This window comes from Pristiophorus japonicus, chromosome 6 (assembly GCF_044704955.1).
Source record: "Pristiophorus japonicus isolate sPriJap1 chromosome 6, sPriJap1.hap1, whole genome shotgun sequence".
Lineage (NCBI taxonomy): Eukaryota > Metazoa > Chordata > Chondrichthyes > Pristiophoridae > Pristiophorus > Pristiophorus japonicus.
The window spans coordinates 47,137,650-47,155,858 of record NC_091982.1 but is presented as its reverse complement, the minus strand read 5'-3'; the positions used below and the strand labels follow the sequence as shown (position 1 = coordinate 47,155,858).

The window sequence follows — 18,209 nt, the reverse complement described above, 5'->3', positions numbered from 1 at the left end:
AAGGAAGCAGTTGAGGCTAGCTCATTGAATGTATTCAAATCACAGATAGATAGATTTTTAACCAATAAGGGAATTAAGGGTTACAGGGAGCAGGCGGGTAAGTGGAGCTGAGTCCACGGCCAGATCAGCCATGATCTTGTTGAATGGCGAAGCAGGCTCGAGGGGCTAGATGGCCTACTCCTGTTCCTAATTCTTATGTTCTTGTGTTATGGGCCTTTAAAAAAAATCCTTGATCTTTCTCACACTCTCTAACCATAAGATTGTGAGTGAGTATCCTTAGGATTTAAAATCAGTTGAACGCACTTCTGGAATATCACATGAATGGTTAAGATCTTTTAGTCACTCACTGGAATTACTTTCTCTCATTCTTCCTGGATTATGCGACCTGCCTGCTGATCATGGGATAGATGATGACTATGGTGTATATATACGTACATATCCAATAATAAAAGAGCATGTGTGGTTGTGAGCTGTGTAAATAACTGCACAATTTCTGGCACAAGGCTTCACACCTTCACAGAGCTGCCTCCATGAATTTGCACACACCACAACCATTCCCAAACACTAAAGTAACATCTCCTTTATATTCTATCAGATGGTAGTCAGGTTACAGGCAGTTCTGGAACGTAATCTTCAGCGAGGTTATACAAGCCTCTCTATGCTCATGCATGTTTTAAAAATTGCATCAGCCTCCAGACACACTCCAAGCCATTTGTTATCACACGTATAATGCAACAGTTACCGTTAAAAAATAAAATATTTCCTTGCCTGCCCCCAAGTTTTCCAAAATGTTCTTTCCCAGGAAAGGTCCACGCAGTATACAAACACCAGGAAACAATTTGATCTCAGGTTCCAACGGTGGCGCCCTGTAAGCAGCGGTTGTGCATTGATGCTTCTATTCATTTCTGAGCCTGTCTCCGTGCTTTGGGATAGGTGCTTCACGTGTGGCCACAGTTAGCTTTGAGTGAAATTGGTGACCAGAGCCATACTTGTTCCAAGGCATAATTTTCTCCCTCGCCCTCCCCTTCGCTTCTGAAGGCACTGACTCTTTGCTAGAGTGTCGCCTGTACCTTGTACCTCGGGCCATTACTCGATTGAACCATGATCCATGAAGAGCTGAGCCTTATTCTGTTCTCATGTCCTCGCACATGGACTTCCAACAGGGCAGTGATCAGGAATTGAAATCCTGGATGATCTTCCCTACTCCTTAATCCAGGAGCACTCAGATCAATTGCAGTGCCCACACACCTACCAGCAGACAGCACCTGACGCAGCACAGAAAGAGGTACAGACCTGGGGCCTACCTGGTCTGGCTGGCTCGTATTATGGCAACAAGGAAAATAAAATGGCATAATTTTCTAGCACACTGACCTGGTATACCACCAGTCCATGATATGAAAATGAGCCTTTGAACTAGTTTAGCACAGGATCTATTTCATAACAGTAGCATTGAAACTTTTATCTAGACACCAAGAATATGCACAGTCTTCATAAAGAGCAACACAGATTACTAAAAAGTGGGATTTCAATGGGTTTTAAAAAACACAATCAAAAGGTCATTTTATACTCCAAAGCTAAAATAGATTATTCACTTTAAATTATATATTTGTACAGCTTAATTGATAAATTAGCAACATAGGAATATAGGAACAGATGTAGGCCAATCAGCCCCTTGAGCCTGTTCCACCATTCAATTAGATCGTGGTTGATTGGACACTGCTTCAAATCTTTTATCGATCTTTTTTTAAAAAACTACAACCTAGAGTATAAGTGCGCCATTTCCCAACAAATAAAGACTAACTGACCCTTCACAATAGGTAGCAGGATGATATGCTGATTTTTTTTTTTTAAAAACAGGAGAGTTCCTCTCTACAAACTCATCACAATGAGTGAGTAATAAGAGTACGCACATGGAGATCGCAAAGTGATCCGCGTGGTTCGTGCCCTCGCCGTGGAGCGCTTCGAAAAGACCGAAGTCTGTAGTGATGATGAAAGCAAGGACTGATTTATGGCGTGTAGGGTGGTGGCTTTTCATCGGGTGGATAGTATGCCGGGGAATAGCGAGGAGGAGTGTTTGGTGGCCACATGTAACTTGACGCAGATTGTGAAATCGACTGTGAATCGTCAGATGGCGTTGAGGCTGAGAATATACTGGGATGCTGGTATAGAGAGAGAAACAGTAGTCGTTAAATGCATCAATTACACCAAACACCCTAATGTCTATGATTTGTTGTTTACCGTCAAATATTCCCATGTTATAGAAACAAGCTCATAAAATTTATCAAGCGTTTATTATAATGCTACTTTAAAATGCCTAATTTAGTACAAATGCATTGTTCATTTTTACATGATTAGGCACCTTGTTTAAAGAATAAAGCCATACAATAACTAGCATCCAGAGTTTAGTAGAAATAGTTTCTTTAAAAAATAGCAAATGCAATTTTACAGATAAAATTAGCAGTCACTACCAAACCAACAACAGACAATTAAAGGAAGTATTGTTTATTGGCATTTAAACATAAATTATTTCTTTACAGATATATTTATTTTCAATTTCAGTCCCTCTCCTCTCCTCTTTCTCCCCCCCCCCCCCCGCCCCACCCCCGCGCCCCGCAGGATAATCTGAAGATTGGAAAGGACTGTATCTGCAAACAGAGGGAAACCCTGTGTGGTAGGATGCAGCATTAAGAGATTGAGCTGCCAGCCATTATATGTTATAAGCTGGGGATGTACCCAGTAATCGACTGCACGCTTTGCTCACAGGCATGAGTCAGGCACGCAAACTGTGTCTTACCCAACAGCATTATCTCTGCAATTTGAATGTTAAGCATCCCTTCCTATACATGTCACATTTACAAAGTATTTACAGCTCAGAAACTGACCATTTGGCCCAACAGGTCCATACTGGTGTTTATGCTCCACACGAGCCACTTAAGTCTATTTTTTTTTAAACATAGAATTGGACATTGGATATATGGCACAGAAACAGGCCATTCGGCCCCACCAAAACATTGGTTAACGAACAGAAAATAGAGTAGGAATAAACAGATCATTTTCGGGTTGGCAGGCCTAAAGGATCAGTGCTTGGGCCCCAGCTATTCACAATCTATATCAATGATTTGAATGAGGGGACCAAATGTAATATATCCAAGTTTGCTGATGATACAAAGCTAGGTAGGAATGCAAGTTGTGAGGAGGGTGCAAAGAGGCTTCAAGGGGATATAGACAGGCTAAGTGAATGGGAAAGAACATGGCAAATAGAATATAATGTGGAGAAATGTGAAGTTATCCACTTTGGTAGGAAAAATAGAAAAGCAGAGTATTTTTTTAAAATGGTGAGAGATTGGGAAATGTTGGTGTTCAGAGGGACCTGGGTGTCCTTGTACATGAATCACAAAGTTAACACACAGGTACAGCAAGTAATTTAGAAAGCAAATGGTATGTTGGCCTTTATTACGAGGAATTGAGTATAAGAGCAACGACATCTTACTGTAATTATATAGGGCCCTAGTGAGACCACACCAGGAGTATTGTGTACAGTTTTGGTTTCCTTATCCAAGGAAGGATATACTTGCCATAGAGGGAGTGCAATGAAGGTTCACCAGACTGATTCCTGGGATGTGGGGATTCCTATGAGGAGAGAGTGAGTCTACTAGTCCTATATTCTCTCAAGTTCAGAAGAATGAGAGGTGATCTCATTGAAACATAAAAGATTGTTACAGGGCTTGACAGGGTAGATACGGCGAGGTTGTTTCCTCTGGACGAGGAGTCTAAAACCAGGGGTCACAGTCTCAGAATAAGGGGTCGGCCATTTAGGACAGAGATAAGGAGAATTTTCTTCACTCAGAAGGTGGTGAATCTTTGGAATTCTCTACCCCAGAGAGCTGTGGATGCTCAGGCATTAGTATATTCAAGACAGCGATTGATAGATTTTTGGATATTAAGGGAATCAAGGGATATGGGGATAGTGCAGGAAAGTGAAGTTGAGGTAGAAGATCAGCCATGATCTTACTGATGGCGGAGCAAGCTTGAGGGGCCGAATGACCTACTTCTGCTTCTATTTCTTATGCTCTAGCCCATGCTGGCGTTTTTGCTCCACTCAAGACTCCTCCCGTCTTTTCTCATCTAACTTTCTAAGTATAACCCTCTATTCCCTTCTCCCTCTTATGCTTATCTAGCCTCCCCTTAAAAGCATCTATGCTATTCGCTTCCTGTGGTAGTGAGTTCCACATTCTCACCACTCTTGAGGTAAAGAATTTTCTTCTGAATTCCCTATTTGATTTCTTGGTGACTACCTTGTATTGACGGCCTCCGATTTTCCTTTGTTTGCTAATGTGGATGAACATGCGTCCCCAAAAAACTGACCCAACATTTGAGACATGGTGAAAATGGAAAAAAAATACGGCTTTGTAATTTTGTAATTTTAAAAACAAATGACAAAAGCTGTAAATCCAAAATAAACACAGCGTAAGCACACAGCAGGTCAGGCAGCATGTTGTAAAGAGAAAAAGACAGATTAACATTTCGGGTCTAAACCCTTCATCAGAATCGTTTGGAATTAGTTGGCCGTGTGGTTTAACGTGACAGTTTTGAATGATCGAGAGCGTGGGACACGACAGATAACCAAATGTTCAACAGTGTCACTGCGCGTTCAGAACTGGATGTCCTCAGTGGGGGGGGGGGGGGGGGGGTGAGGGGATCAGTTTGTGGTCAAAGGCTGAGGAACCAAAAATGTGGTCCGCACCTTAGGGAGGGAGGTCCGAATGGCAGTGAGTGCCCCCTCTTTAAACCCCAGGACTCATTTGCAGTTCGGGAAGAAGTTTAATGACCCCACGTGAGCAGCCACGGTAAGCTGCCTGCAACCCCACCCCAACACACACACAGCCTTCCATGCAGTCTCATTATATATGCACCACTCCTTCATCTATTACCCTCACAGTACCAAGAGTCAGCTCTGAGAGCGAGATCAGACAGTTGGAAGCAGAGGCTCTGCGGAGGTCAGCTCCTGGCTCTTGAGCCCACGGACTCAGCTCTCTGGCATCCTGCTCCATGAAGAAACATAGAAACATAGAAAATAGGTGCAGGAGTAGGCCATTTGGCCCTTCTAGCCTACACCGCCATTCAATGAGTTCATGGCTGAACATACAAATTCAGTACCCCCTTCCTGCTTTCTCGCCATACCCCTTGGTCCCCCTTGTAGTAAGGACTTCATCACACTCACACAAAGGCACTGAGTGCCATCTTGGAGGATCTTCGACAGATGAAAGAGGTTACAGCGAAATCCAATGCCATCGTCAGCGCCAATAGCCGAGAAGAATCCAACACAAAAAGAGTGTTACCTTGAGTGGTGTTAGGACCAAAAACGTCTTTCTCGTCAGTGCCTTCCAGACAGATCAGTGCCTCCAAAGTGGATGCCTTGACTGCTGACCTCCAGGGCTTGAGAACCACTGAGAGAATAGCAAGTATAGGTGCAGCGTCCAGAATTCGGAACCCTCGGGACCAAGGGCGTTCCGGATTCTCCGTTTTTGCGGAGTTTGGAACATCTTTCTGACATCACGAATCTGGAAACACCCGAGCCCAGGTCCGGGTATTTCAGAACGTCAGAAAGGGGGAGGGGGGGGGGGGTTGCTCACCAAGGAGCTGTTCGGGCCGCTGGCCCCATTGATGAGGTCGTCGGGCGGGGCCCAGCTGCCAAGGAGATGTTCGGGTGGGGCCCCGCCGCCAAGGAAGTGTTCAGGTGCCCCGAGGCAAGGGCAACAGTGGTGAGGCGAGGTCAGAGGTCAGGCAGCAGCGGGACCTCGGTCAGCAGGGTCCTCGAGGTCAGCAGAGTCCGGGTTCCGGAACATATTACAGATTCCAGACGACCCTGCCACCAATCGGTCCAGAGTCCGGAACTCCGGAATTTGGACGCTGCACCTGTAGCTACGAAAGTTTCGGGGCTACATCTCTTGGTGTCTGCAGCATCTAATTGATACCATTAGGCCTGCCCTCCTGCTGATCAGTGGGCACTCAGATCCAGGGCCCAGCACAAGTGTCATGACTAGTATCTGCCTTCTTCTCTTCCGATGGCAGCCCACGTGACCTTTCCAGTTACACCCCCTCAGATGTCAAGATACAGGACTAGGCTGCCCATGTACCCGCAGTGGCAACGGAAGAGTTCTCTTAGGTTGATGGCCGCCAAGAGGATCATTGTACCTCAGCACAGCCAAAGCCAAGTGTTCCTTGTCTCAGGTATCACGGTAGCGGAGAATAGGGATAGGTTTAAGTGAGTGAGGCATTGGGGCAGGTAGCGTAGTGGTTATGTTACTGGACTAGTAATCCAGAGGTCTGGACTAATGATCCGGAGACACCAATTCAAATCCCACCATGGCAGCTGGAGAATTTAAATTCAGTTAATTAAATAAATCTGGAATTTAAAAAAAAAAGCTAGCATCAGTAATGGTAACCTTGAAACTACCGGATTGTCATAAAAACCCATCTGGTTCACGAACATCCTTTAGGGAAGGAAACCTGCTGTCCTTACCTGGTCTGGCCTACATGTGACTCCAGATCCACAGCAATGTGGTTGACTCTTAACTGCCCTCTGAAATGGCCTAGCAAGCCACTCAGTTGCACCAAACCGCCACAGAACAGTGGTTCAAGCAGCCGACTCACCACCATCTTCTCAAGGGCAATCAGGGATGGGCAATAAATGCTGGCCTTGCCAGCGACACTCACATCCCAGAAATGAATAAAAATTTTTTTTTTTTTTTTTTTAAATGGTTACGAGAAGCCTGCTGTAAATAAACACGTACATAGAAAAACCACCTTGTGATATGAAGTGTAGTGTTCAGAAGCAAGTCTGTTCTTTGGCGTTTGAGAGGATGTTTGGAGGTTAGTTTTCACCAGGTGACTGTTTCTTCGAAGCCTCCTTACCGAACCTTTGCCTCCTTAAGCAGACATCATCATTAAAGGATTGGCGTGGTCTGTAGACTCTGCTAGAAGGTATCTCTTAAGTTGGCCTTGTTCTCCTCATTTACATGAGGCTGGCGAGCCTTGCCCAAGTAGCTATTCTTGATGGGTGAGCCTCATAGTACATAAGAAATAGGAGCAGGAGTAGGCCATACGGCCCCTCGAGCCTGCTCTGCCATTTAATACGATCATGGCTGATCCGATCAGAGACTCAAGTCCACTTCCCCACCCGCTCCCCATAACCCCTTATTCCCTCATCGTTTAAGAAACTGTCTATTTCTGTCTTAAATTTATTCAATGTCCCATCTTCCACAGCTCTCTGAGGCTGCGAATTTTACAGATCCACAACCCTCAGAAGAAATTTCTCATCTCAGTTTTAAATGGGCGGCCCCTTATTCTAAGATTATGCCCTCTCGTTCTAGTCTCCCCTATCAGTGGAAACATCCTCTCTGCATCCACCTTGTCAAGCCCCCTCATAATCTTATATGTTTCGATAAGATCACCTCTCATTCTTCTGAATTCCAATGAGTAGAGGCCCAACCTACTCAACCTTTCCTCATATGTCAACCCCCTCATCTCCAGAATCAACCTAGTGAACCTTCTCTGAATTGCCTCCAAAGCAAGTATATCCTTTCGTAAATATGGAAATAAAAACTGCACGCAGTATTCCAGGTTTGGTCTCACCAATACCCTGTACAACTGTCGCAAGACTTCCCTGTTTTATACTCCATCCCCTTTGCAATAAAGGCTAAGATTTCATTGGCCTTCCTGATCACTTGCTGTACCTGCATACTAACCTTTTTGTGTTTCATGCACAAGTACCCCCAGGTCCCGCTGTACTGCGGCACTTTGCAATCTTTCCCCATTTAAATAATATCTTGCTCTTTGATTTTTTTTTGCCAAAGTGCATGACCTCACACTTGCCAACATTATACTCCATCGACCAAATTTTTGCCCACTCACTTAGCCTGTCTATGTCCTTCTGCAGATTCTTTGTGTCCTCCTCACACATTGCTTTGCTCCCATCTTTGTATCATCAGCAATCTTGATTGCATTGCAACTTGGAAGAAGGGACAGAGTGTCAGAGCAAGATTGAATATCAAAGATGTTATCTGGCTATTATGGAGGCCCTGAGCTGGCTAAACAAAAAGGCATGCTTAAAACCACATGTACACAAGATGACCACTCATTGACCTCGGGCTCAATTGAGCAATAAAGAACATCCAAAGAGGAACTAATATAACCATATAATAATATAAGGCGAGTGACACCTGGAAGAAGGGAAGAAATGGGTATTTGATCATGCGTTGGTACGACCAATCATGTCACTGTTAAGGTCTGTCCACGAGGACACTCGTGCCAAACCCTGTATAATTAAGGTGCTATTTGAACAGGTCGTTGGAGATCCTCTCTCAGGCGGTTGAGAAGTGAGATGTTCCCCCCTTCATGTGTTGGAATTAAAGTCACTGAAACTTATCCAAGGTCTGTTGAATCCAGCTTGTTGAGAAGGTAGGGCGATTCTCCCCATCAACTGGAGTAGTTGGCAGGAGAGACTCGCTGACCTGAAACGATGTGGCAGCTGTTGGGGTGAGTACTTTTTAAATACCACCTACAAGTTAGAGCTGTTAACTGTTTATGGGAAAGGAGGAAATCTGTAGAAAGAACAAATAAACGAGCCACGAAGAGGACAGAGACCAAGGAATAAGGATGACTTGGGTTATGAGTAGGCTCTGGCGCGGTCAACCGGGGCATGGTACTAATGAACAAGTATTGGTCAGGAGACGTGACAGAGATACAAGAGTAGCCCACTAAGGGAAAGGTAGCCGCTTAGCGATCTTAGAAATGGCCGACGAATATGACTGGTGACCCGAGGGATCTATAGGAAAAATGCCAGCAGATAAAACCATGAAACTAATTGAGGGAATGAAGAAAAAGGGATGGCAACCAGGCGATCCACCGGAGAGACAGGCAAAGTGGTGGGAGTGCCAGCCAAGAAATAAAGGGGACCGAGCTCATATGGTAGTATTTGCCTGCTATCGGGAACAAAATAAAGAGATGGAAAGAAAGGATAAGATAATACAGGAACTAAAAGCTAAAATAAAAAAGATGCACGAGGCAGAAGTAGGAATGGTACAAAATGTGCAGCAGTAACTGGGCGACCTACAGCGCCACCTATTCCACTACCTGCACCGGTACCAATATATCCCCCACTGGAACATTTAAGTGAAGAAATCGAGAATAGTGGGAGACCAGAGTGGGATGAGTTGGCCGATGAGGCTCGCAAATATAATCCAGACAATGATGATTGGGGAAGAAAAGGTGGGCCTCCCCCATACCAGAAGGTTTGGGCAGCCCCAATCAAGGTAGAATCAGTACCCGGCACCCTAGCTGTCCCAGCGGTACCGGCTGCCGGGCACGCCTGCAATTCCCGCCGTGGCGCCTCGGATAAAAACCACCTATGTGTCACTGACACCCGGGGTCACAGTGAAGTTATTACAAATGTTACCCAAGTTAGAGAGGAGATGAAGTACTGAAGAGTTTTGACAGAAAATACGGGAAATAAGAATATGCCACAGCTTTCACAACTGAGATGTGGCATATAAATTGGCCAGAAAAAGCAGCAAACCTGAGGACTGGGAGAATTTTATAATACAGCAGAGGAGGACAAAAGGGTTTAATACCAAAGGGCAGAAAAGGCTAGTGGGAGTTGTGTACAGACCACCAAATAGTAGTAGTGAGGTTGGGGACAGCATCAAACAAGAAATTATGGATGCATGCAATAAAGGTACAGCAGTTATCATGGGCGACTTTAATCTACATATTGATTGGGCTAATCAAACTGGTAGCAATGCAGTGGAGGAGGATTTCCTGGAGTGTATTAGGGATGGTTTTCTCGACCAATATGTCGAGGAACCAACTAGAGAGCTGGCCATCCTAGACTGGGTGATGTGTAATGAGAAAGGACTAATTAGCAATCTTGTTGTGCGAGGCCCCTTGGGGAAGAGTGATCATAATATGGTAGAATTCTTTATTACGATGGAGAGTGACACAGTTAATTCAGAGACTAGGGTCCTGATCTTAAGGAAAGGTAACTTTGATGGTATGAGTCGTGAATTGGCTAGAATAAACTGGTGAGTGATACTTAAAAGGTTGATGGTGGATAGGCAATGGCAAACATTTAAAGATCACATGGATGAACTTCAACAATTGTACATCCCCGTCTGAAGTAAAAATAAAACAGGGAAGGTGACTCAGCCGTGGCTAAGGGAAATTAAGGATAGTGTTAAATCCAAGGAAGAGGCATATAAATTGTCCAGAAAAAGCAGCAAATCTGAGGACTGGGAGAAGTTTGTAATACAGCAGAAGAGGACAAAGGGTTTAATTAGGAGGGGGAAAAGAGAGTATGAGAGGGAGCTTGCTGGGAACATAAAAACTGACTGCAAAAGCTTCTATAGATATGTGAAAAGAAAAAGATTAGTGAAAACAAACATAGGTCTCTTGCAGTCAGATTCAGGTGAATTTATAATGAGGAACAAAGAAATGGCGGACCAGTTAAACAAATACTTTGGATCTGTCTTCATGAAGGAAGACACAAATAACCTTCCGGAAATACTAGGGGACCGAGGGTCTAGTGAGAAGGAAGAACTGAAGGAAGTCCTTATTAGGTGGGAAATTGTGTTCGGGATTGAAGACCGATAATTCCCCGGGGCCTGATGGTCTGCATCCGAGTACTTAAGGAAGTAGCCCTAGAAATAGTGGATGCATTGGTGATCATTTTCCAACAGTCTATCGAATCTGGAGCAGTTCCTATGAACTGGAGGGTAGCTAATGTAACACCACTTTTTAAGAAAGGAGGGAGAGAGAAGACGGGTAATTATAGACCGGCTAGCCTGACATCAGTAGTGGGGAAAATGTTGGAATCAATTATTAAAGATGAAATAGCAACGCATTTGGAAAGCAGTGTCGGGATCGGTCCAAGTCAGCATGGATTTATGAAAGGGAAATCTGCTTGATAAATCTTCTAGAATTTTTTGAGGAGGTAACTGGTAGAGTGGACAAGGGAGAACCAGTGGATGTGGTGTATTTGGACTTTCAAAAGGCTTTTGACAAGGTCCCACACAAGAGATTGCTGTGCAAAATTAAAGCACATGGTATTGGGGGTCATGTACTGATATGGATAGAGAACTGGTTGGCAGACAGGAAGCAGAGAGTCGGGATAAACAGGTCCTTTTCAGAATGGCAGGCAGTGACTAGTGGGGTGCCGCAGGGCTCAGTGCTGGGATCCCAGCTATTTACAATATACATTAATGATTTGGATGAAGGAATTGAGTGTAATATCTCCAAGTTTGCAGATGACACTAAGCTGGGTGGCAGTGTGAGCTGTGAGGAGGATGCTAAAAGGCTGCAGGGTGACTTGGCCGGGTTAGGTGAGTGGGCAAATGCATGGCAGATGCAGTATAATGTGGATAAATGTGAGGTTATCCACTTTGCTGGCAAAAACACAAAGGCAGAATATTATCTGAATGGTGGCAGATTAGGAAAAGGGTAGGTGCAACGAGACCTGGGTGTCATGGTTCATCAGTCATTGAAAGTTGGCATGCAGGTACAGCAGGCGGTGAAGAAGACAAATGGTATGTTGGCCTTCATAGCAAGAGGATTTGAGTATAGGAACAGGGAGGTCTTACTGCAGTTGTACAGGGCCTTAAGTGAGGCCTCACCTGGAATATTGTGTTCAGTTTTTGTCTCCTAATCTGAGGAAGGACGTTCTTGCTATTGAGGGAGTGCAGCGAAGGTTCACCAGACTGATTCCCGGGATGGCAGGACTGACATATGAGGAGAGACTGGATCGACTGGGCCTGTATTCACTGGAGTTTAGAAGGCTGAGAGGGGATCTCAGAAACATATAAAATTCTGACGGGACTGGACAGGTTCGATGCAGGAAGAATGTTCCTGATGTTGGGGAAGTCCAGAACCAGGGGACATAATCTAAAGATAAGGGGTAAGCCATTTAGGACTGAGATGAGGAGAAACTTCTTCACTCAGTTGTTAACCTGTGGAATTCCCTACCGCAGAGAGTTATTGATGCCAGTTCATTGGATATATTCAAGAGGGTATTAGATATGGCCCTTTCGGCTAAAGGGATCAAGGGGTATGGAGAGAAAGGGGTACTGAGGTGAATGATCAGCCATAATCTTATTGAATGGTGGTGCAGGCTCGAAGGGCCAAATGGCCTACTCCTGCTCCTATTTTCTATGTTTCTATGTTAGTAAGAGCAAAAATGACTGAAGAAATGTGGCAACAGTTGGGACAACGATACAGGGACGACACTTGGTGTACGATGATGGCCCCCAATGTTGCGCAGTCGGAGGCAGAATATCAGATGTTTAAAGCAGACTTATCTCGGGTAGCAGGAGCAATACCCATAAACTGGGGAATAATCATGGGGGTCACTCAAAACAAGGGGGAATCCACACATGACTATGCAGAGCGAAAATGGTTGAGCTTCCAAGCATATTCGGGAATACTGAACCCCACCAGGGATAATCAAGCATTCCTAACAATATACAAAGATGGGTTGAGTACTACACACCAAGACGTATTAAAAACAGGGCTAGTCATAATGCAAAACTATGATGACTTGTCCAGATGGGCATCGGAGTTGGATGCTACTCAGAAAAGGAAAGGAGTCGGTAGAAGCGCACGTGGCCGCAGCTGCGGAAGGAACGAGTAAGGAAGGAAAACTATGAGCAGCCCCCTGACTTGTTTTAATTGTGGAAAAGGCAGCCACTTTAGTAGAGAGCACCAGCAGAAAAAGGAGGCTCAACGGAGGGGTGGACAATCAAGGTCGAAATGCCAGAACTGTGACAAACTAGGCCATACAGCGAGGAAATGCTGGGCTAAGAGGGGAGGGGCGGAAGGACAGGGACCTGAACAGATTAGAGGAGTCCCAGGAGGAGAACCACCCCTGACTAGGGAGAAGTGGTAGCGCTCCTTAGAGAAGCTCAGCAGCCTCCGCGGTCAACCCCCCGCAAGATACGCTTTCTAACGAGGACATCATAAGTATGCTGCGGTTGGCAGATACTCAATACGGGTTACCAGCTCCCGGTGAAGATGTGGGACCACAAAGAGAGGACCCAAGAATGTTTGTTAGCGCAGTGCGAGATGCTGATAGCCACGGGAGCGTCAATATCCATAACTAATCTAGACTTACCCCTTACCAAGGACATGATCAGCATACAAGGAGTGGGAGGAGGTAACAGAAAGTCAACTTCAAGTGAAATTGTACTATTGGAAGTATAGGGGATAATACTACCCACCCAGTTTTGGTGCTGCCTCAATCCTGAATGCACCATATTAGGAATAGAAACATTAAAAGGAAATAGGGGTACTAATAGACCCCCCCACGTGACTGAGTAGTCTGGGGAGACAAGCACCAAACTCAGTGTAAATTTAACCACCCGGGCCAGCAGCAGCAGCGGGTGGCTGGGATCCATCCAATAGATCTCAAGTGGGAATGAAAGGGCGCCTGGGGAAGTATATGTCAGTTATACCCTGCCCTATGGGCCCAACACAAACAGGTCTGAGAGTTGGTAGGGCACGAGTCAGTCAAGATCCCAGAACATAAAGCCCAACGGCAATACCCACTGAAGCCCGACGCTGAAGCAGCTGTCTTTCAGATCATGAAAGAATTGGAAAGGCAAAGGGTGGTGAGATAAACAATAGCTATGACCAACTCATTAGTATGGCCAGTAAAGAAACCAGACGCCTCATATAGGCTGATTATAGACAATACCACCTTAAATAAAGTTACACCCCGGGAGCACCCGATCGTGGCCAGCCCGACAAGAATTTTCAATAGCCTAGGCCCGGAACATAAAATATTCACCGTACTGGATATAGCAAATGGATTTTGGACCATACCCTTAGACGAGGAATCACAAGGGAAGTTCGTCTTCACTAAGACGAAAACAGTATACATGGACTAGAGTGCCCCAAGGATTCCAAAACAGGCCGAGTATATTCCACTGGACATTGGCTGGGGTCCTGGAGCCAATAGATGTAGGGGAAGGAAGTACCCTCTTGCAATATATGGATGACATTCTTATAGCGTCCACCACAGAAAAACAGCACGTGCTGGCATTGACCAGGTGCTTGTGGCCCTACAACAGGCAGGGCTGAAAGCTAACCCAAAAAAGGCCCAGATAGGGAAGGGCCACGTCACGTACCTAAGGTACGTAGTAACACAAGGGAAAAGGCAGACGTCCGAGGATAGGAAGGAGGCCGTTAGGACGATGCCAAAGCCAGGGACCGTAAAGGGAGTCAGACAGGTAGTATTCGGACTGTTTAATTATTGTCGGAACTTTATCCCGGGATATGCAGAAATGGCTCAGCCCATACAAGATTTAGTAAAAGGGGGAAAGCCCTCCCAGAACTGATAGATTGGGGCTTCGGACAAGAAGCAGCGTTTCAACAGCTGAAACAGACCCTTATGGGTGCCCCCACCCTGGGACGGAATAAGCCCTTCCACATTTATAATCACCACAGCAAAAACCACTATAATGCGGTGGTGACTCAGCAACATGGGGACAAGCAACGACCAGTGGCGTATTACTCCACTAAGCAACAACCTGTAGCTGCAGGATTATCTAGATGTGTAACTGCTCTCGACTGCACAGCCTGGGCAGTCAGAATTAGTGAACCCATAGTAATGTCAGGACAAATTATCCTACATACGCAACATACCCTGGTAGAGCTACTAAACACGGGGAGACTGAGAACAGTGTCAGACACTAGAAGGGTGATGTGGGAGGTGGTACTAATACCCCCGAGCTGCACAGTAACAATAGTAAAAGATAGCGGTAACAACTCCGCAGGATGGATCATTACGGAAGGCCAAGATCATGACTGTAACCCGATAGAGGGGGCAGAGCAAAGCAGCTCGATAAAAGGAAGAGCCACTTGAGGGAGTGGACATGGAGCTTTACGTAGATGGGTCCCATCGGTACATCGACGGAACGCCACGAACAGGATGGGCGGTAGTAGATGGTGAAGGGCAAACACAGGGAGTAGGGCAGTTAGAAGGGAGCCAAGTGGCCGAATTAGTCGCTCTAACACAGACAAAAGGTAAAAAAGGTAAATATACATGCAGACAGCCGATACGCGTTTGGGGTGATCCACGATTATATGGTAGCCTGGAGTCGGCAAGGTTATATGAGGGGAGGACCAATTCGACACGAAAACATAGTTAAGGAACTGGTAAAGGCTTCCCTCCAGCCCCAGGAATGCGCAATAATAAAGATCAAAGCCCATAAGAAAATCACTGACAGACATCAGCAAGGGAATGCATGAGTGGATGAGGCAGCTAAGCGAGCGGCAGAAGCAGAGGGCCTACAGGCTAAAATAAGCGCCTGTGCGCTTAGGCCAGAAGACGTAAATATGTTTAAAGTACAGGAGGTAACCCTACAGCAGGAAAATGACTACTGGAAAAGACAGGGAGCTAAACAAGGCGGGGACAGAATCTGGAAGAAAGATTGTAATGTGGTAGCCCCAGAGTGCATACGACAAAATCTACTGAGTATATACCATGGGTATGCGCATACAGGTAAGACCAGCATGACGAGTTCAATGTCCTGATGCTGGTGTTGGAGGGAATGGGACGAAATATAGAAAATTATTGTAGGAAGTGCTTAACATGCACAAAGCATAACCCAGGTGGAAAAATAAAGGTCAGAATGGGACACCAACCCCAACCAAAAGGACCATGGGAAAACCTGCAGAAAGACTTCACGGGCCCACTGCCCAATCACCAGGGAAAAACGTATTGTTTGGTTATAATAGATCAATTCACAAAATGGGTAGAAGCTTTCGCAACTAGAAATTGCTCAGCTGAGACGGTGGCTAGAATATTAGCAGAAGAAATTATATCTAGGTGGGGAATGCCCCTACAGATAGATTCAGATCAGGGTACACACTTCACAGGTAAAGTAATGAAACAAGCATAGAAACATAGAAATTAGGTGCAGGAGTAGGCCATTTGGCCCTTCGAGCCTGCACCACCATTCAATAAGATCATGGCTGATCATTCCCTCAGTACCCCTTTCCTGCTTTCTCTCCATACCTCTTGATGCCTTTGGCCGTAAGAGCCATATCTAACTCCCTCTTGAATATATCCAATGAACTGACATCAACAACTATCTACGGTAGGGAATTCCACAGGTTAACAACTCTATGAGTGAAGAAGTTTCTTCTCATCTCAGTCCTGAATGGTCTACCCCTTATCCTAAGACTGGCCCCTGTTTCTGGACTTCCCCAATATCAGGAACATTTTTCCTGCATCGAACCTGTCCAGTCCCATCAGAATCTTATAGGTTTCTATGAGATCCCCTCTCATCCTTCTAAACTCCAGTGTGTAAAGGCCCAGTTGATCCAGTCTCTCCTCATAAGTCAGTCCCGCCACCCCGGGAATCAGTCTAGTGAACCTTCGCTGCACTCCCTCTTTAGCAATAACGTCCTTCCTCAGATTAGGAGACCAAAACTGAATATAATATTCCAGGTGAGGCCTCACCAAAGCCCTGTACAACTGCAGTAAGACCTCCCTGCTCCTATACTCAAATCCCCTAGCTATGAAGGCCAACATACCATTTGCCTTCTTCACCGCCTGCTGTACCTGCATGCCAACTTTCAATGACTGATGAACCATGACACCCAGGTCTCATTGGTTGGAAAGTGGGAGGTACATTCAGATAATATTCTGCCTTCGTGTTTTTGCCCCCAAAGTGGATAACCTCACATTTATCCACTTTATACTGCATCTGCCATGTATTTGCCCACTCACCTAACCTGTCCAAATCACTCTGCAGCCTTTTAGCGTCCTCCGCACAGCTCTCACCGCCACCCAGTTTAGTGTCATCTGCAAACTTGGAGATATTACACTCAATTCCTTCATTTAAATCACTGATGTATATTGTAAAGAGCTGGTGTCCCAGCATTGAGCCCTGCGGCACTCCACTAGTCACTGCCTACCATTCTGAAAAGGACCCGTTTATCCCGACTCTCTGCTTCCTGTCTGCCAACTAGTTCTCTATCCACGTCAGTACATTACCTCCCAATACCATGTGCTTTAATTTTGCACATCAATCTTTTGTGTGGGACCTTGTCAAAAGCTTTTTGAAAGTCAAAATACACCACATCCACTGCATGCGCCCTACTGGGAATCAGGCAGAAATTACATATCCCCTATCATCCGGATTAGTAGAACGAACGAATAGGACCCTGAAGAATGCATTGGCCAAGGTGATCAACGAGACAGGGAAGGGATGGGTAGATATGCTGCCCCGGATTTTAATCAAGTTAAGGGCAACTCCAAACCGGACCCACGCATTTCAAACTAATGACGGTGGTGTGTATCTGTAAAGCATGCACTCCCATGTTCCGCCACCAGGGAGCTCATGCTCTGAAGTCCCAAGGAATCCCAGCATCCCTTGGGAGCACTGTATATAAGCCGGCCCTTAAGGTCTGTTCCTCATTCTGGAGTATCTTATTAAAGACTAAGGTCACTGTTACTTTAACCTCCCTGTGTGCAGCCTCATCTGTGTTAGGAACACAATAGACAGGAAGGGCAATGAGATTACTTGAGGTTCTAGTGACAGGGAGTGATGACGTTGGACCCTACCGGGACCGAGTGAGGAGATGGGTGATGGAATTATGTAAACAATTACACGATCCGAAGGCACACGCCAGGGATCAGCAAGTGATCAAGGACTTGGAAACTGGCAGCAAGGAACAAAAGGCTGAGATACCACAGGATGGGAGAAAGTTAATGGTAAAAATAAACCCTGAAAAACCAGGCTTTTCACCAAAATGGACAGGCCCTCACCAGGTAATAATGGTAAGCGATACATGCCGTGTGTGGCGATAGGTGGAACCGGACGGTGGAAACATTGGACACAGCTAAAACATTATGCATAACATGAGACCCTAACTGACCGGTGACGACCGGGAAAACATGTTGTGTTTTACAGAACCTTAGTCCTAGTAGGAGGAATACTGGGTAACTCCATCTTATACCATGACCCAGCAGTAAGTTGCCCATAAGGCTATCAAGGAAATATTTCTACTACAAACTCAATCTTTTGTGGAAAATGCCAAAGGGGGCGACTTTAAGTGGAACGGACAAGCCCGGATAAGGGACACTCATGGCAGAACCAATCATGGACATGCATGAATAGCTCGGACCAAGAAAATCCACACGTGTGTGG

General features: G+C 45.5%; 1 protein-coding gene across 3 annotated transcripts in view; it reads right to left on the bottom strand.

The window, feature by feature from the left end:
• Window positions 1-210: 210 nt before the first annotated feature.
• tmem255a (transmembrane protein 255A) overlaps window positions 211-18,209 on the bottom strand; it is a 91,494-nt gene continuing 73,495 nt past the window's right edge. For all 3 annotated transcript variants that reach the window (XM_070882818.1, XM_070882820.1, XM_070882819.1), the window contains one exon: window positions 211-2,159. In XM_070882818.1, the coding sequence (XP_070738919.1) occupies window positions 2,007-2,159 (153 nt within the window). In that variant the 3' untranslated portion in view covers window positions 211-2,006. The remainder of the gene's footprint in view (window positions 2,160-18,209) is intronic.